Source organism: Quercus lobata, chromosome 2, assembly GCF_001633185.2.
Source record: "Quercus lobata isolate SW786 chromosome 2, ValleyOak3.0 Primary Assembly, whole genome shotgun sequence".
Classification (NCBI taxonomy): Eukaryota; Viridiplantae; Streptophyta; class Magnoliopsida; order Fagales; family Fagaceae; genus Quercus; species Quercus lobata.
This window is the reverse complement of record NC_044905.1, coordinates 92,416,114-92,418,663: the sequence shown is the minus strand read 5'-3', so window position 1 is coordinate 92,418,663 and position 2,550 is coordinate 92,416,114. Positions and strand designations below refer to the sequence as shown.

General features: G+C 37.3%; 1 protein-coding gene across 1 annotated transcript; it reads left to right on the top strand.

Moving 5' to 3' along the window:
• The first annotated feature begins 282 nt into the window (after positions 1–282).
• Positions 283–2,550, top strand: LOC115977215 (class V chitinase-like). Its single transcript, XM_031098936.1, has 2 exons — positions 283–1,488; positions 2,311–2,550. The coding sequence occupies exons 1-2, from the start codon at positions 405–407 to the stop codon at positions 2,355–2,357; spliced, it is 1,131 nt and encodes a 376-aa protein (XP_030954796.1). The 5' UTR covers positions 283–404; the 3' UTR covers positions 2,358–2,550.

The following is a 2,550-nucleotide window of genomic DNA, read 5'->3' as shown; positions in this document are numbered from 1 at the left end:
TGTTTCTTAACAGGCATTGTAAGGTGCCTCTTAACACTCTTATATTAATAGCATCGATAGAGCACACCGACACTGCATCATCAGCAAATTGAATTAATACCTTTCATTTTCAGACCTCTATAATCTGTGTGCCCCGTCAACTACCTCACAGCGTCTTCATTGAAAGTTTCAAACAGTCGTTGAGTCTAAAGTTCAACATGAAAGTTCAAACACGCATCTTATTCATGATTTGCTTACCTAATAATTTAATCCACGAAGCAATCATATAAAAAACTCTGAGAAATTAAAAGAGAAAAAGCTCCGTACTTGGATCTATAATTGGACTCACATAAAAAATATATGTATCTCCATGCTACCAAGCAATATTATCCAATAGAACCAGTACTACTAGTACCATTCCTTCAATGGCTTCCAAATCCCTTCCCTATATTTTTTACACTCTCCTTTTCCTTCTCCAACTACAATTCTCTGCCGGACAAACTGAAGTGAAAGCCGCATACTGGTTTCCTGGCTCAGGGTTGTCTGTTTCAGGCATAGATTCCACACTCTTCACCCATCTATTTTGTGCCTTTGCCGATCTTGACCCAACCACATACCAAGTTTCCATTTCTTCCTCAAACTTAGCCGAGTTCTCAACCTTCACGGCCACTGTGCAACAAAAAAACCCTTCAGTTCAAACCCTCTTATCCATTGGTGGAGGAGGCGCTAATGCCACAACTTTTGCTGCTATGGCTAGCCAAGCAAGTACTCGCGCATCATTCATAAATTCCTCTATACAACTAGCAAGGTTATACAACTTTTATGGCCTTGACCTTGACTGGGAGTACCCTTCTACAGCTACTGAATTTACCAACCTTGGATTACTTCTAGACGAGTGGAGAGCTGCAGTGGCTAGTGAGGCCACAAGCTCTGGCAATACAACATTGCTTCTGGTTGCAGCTTTCTATTACTCCTCAAACTATTACGGTTTGACTTATCCAATTCAGGATATATCGAACAGCTTGGACTGGGTCAATGTTATGGCCTATGACTTTATTGCACCTGGTTGGTCACCAAATGTGACTGGACCTCCTGCTGCGTTGTACAATCCAACAAGCCAAGTTAGCGGAGATAGTGGCATCACAGCCTGGATTCAAGCTGGTGTTTCTGCCAGTAAATTGGTACTTGGTCTTCCATTTTATGGCTACGCATGGACTCTAGTAAATGCTGATGACAATGGAATATTTGCTCCGGCTAATGGAGCTGCTATATCCACAGATGGGTCAATAGCTTATAGCCAAATATTGGATTTCATATCCCAGAATAGTGCCACAAAAGTGTATAATTCCACGTTTGTTACAAACTATTGCTATTCTGGGACGACATGGATTGGTTACGATGATACGAATAGTACATCTACCAAGGTTACATATGCTAAGGGAACGGGATTGCTTGGCTACTTTGCGTGGCAGATTGGTCAGGACCCAAATTTCGTTCTTTCTGAAGCAGGTTCGTATGAGTTTAATCATTTTAATTTGATAAATATGGGTTTAATCATTTATATATGCTATATACTTCAACTCGTGCATTTAACTTTTGTCAAGACCCAAGCATATAAAAATCTGGCTGATTTATGAGATGCAAGTTGCAACCATGTTGCTCTTTAATGTTTCAATCAATGAAAAAAAAAAAAGTAAAAAAAGACTAGTGGGAACTTTATAATATTCGGCTTAAATAGTTTTGGGGGGTCTAATTAGACAAGGGTGTGAGAAAGCTGAAGAATATAGTAGATGTTTGAACTCTTGAACTTTTATACTTGTCTGCAGGCAAAATTTGCCAAACAGTATAATTTTAGAAAATTTTTAGGCGGATGGCTTGTGTTCAAAGTTAATTAGTTAGTTGGATTGTTTTTTGGAAATCGATTTTAAGAAACTTGACTTCTAGCCAAAATCGATTATAGTAAACTTGTCTTTCAGCCAAAATCGTTTTTCCTCTTTTTTTTAATCTATTTTTGGTAGGAAGTCGAGTTTTTTCCTCTTTTTTTTAATACATTTTTGGTAGGAAATCGAGTATAATAAACTCAACTTCCATTGAAAGTTGATTTTGCTGTACTTGACTTCAAAAAAGAGTCCAACTAACTAATTAACTTTGAACGCATGCCATTCGCCTAAAATATTTCCAGAATTATATTGTTTGGCAAATTTTGCCCTTGTCTGCACGTTCACATACATGGCATCTTTGATTGATGATTATTAATATTCTTGTTTGTCTTGTTCATTTTTATCCTTTGATGTTCTTACTTCTAAAGTGTAATTCTTACTCTTGTCACAGCTTCAAATGCATGGGGAGCGAGCTTAGAATTAAGAGATCAGATGTAAAAGGCTATATTATTCACAATAAGGCCAAAAATATCCAGTATGTTAGCATGTTATATGCATAAAGGCCAATGAGCAATTTAAGCAATGATGTTTATGATGTCCATTCGAGGGACAGATTTTAGCAATTTTAGTTTAGTTTGGCCCATATTAAGGTGATTTTTTTAATGGTTTTCAATTGCACTTTTTTGAAGTA

Bases quoted from the DNA above. Each gene is read 5' to 3' on its own strand.
- LOC115977215 (XM_031098936.1), top strand. From the start codon at position 405: ATGGCTTCCAAATCCCTTCCCTATATTTTTTACACTCTCCTTTTCCTT. The intron at 1,489-2,310 runs GTTCGTATGAGT...CTCTTGTCACAG, and splicing joins TTTCGTTCTTTCTGAAGCAG to CTTCAAATGCATGGGGAGCG.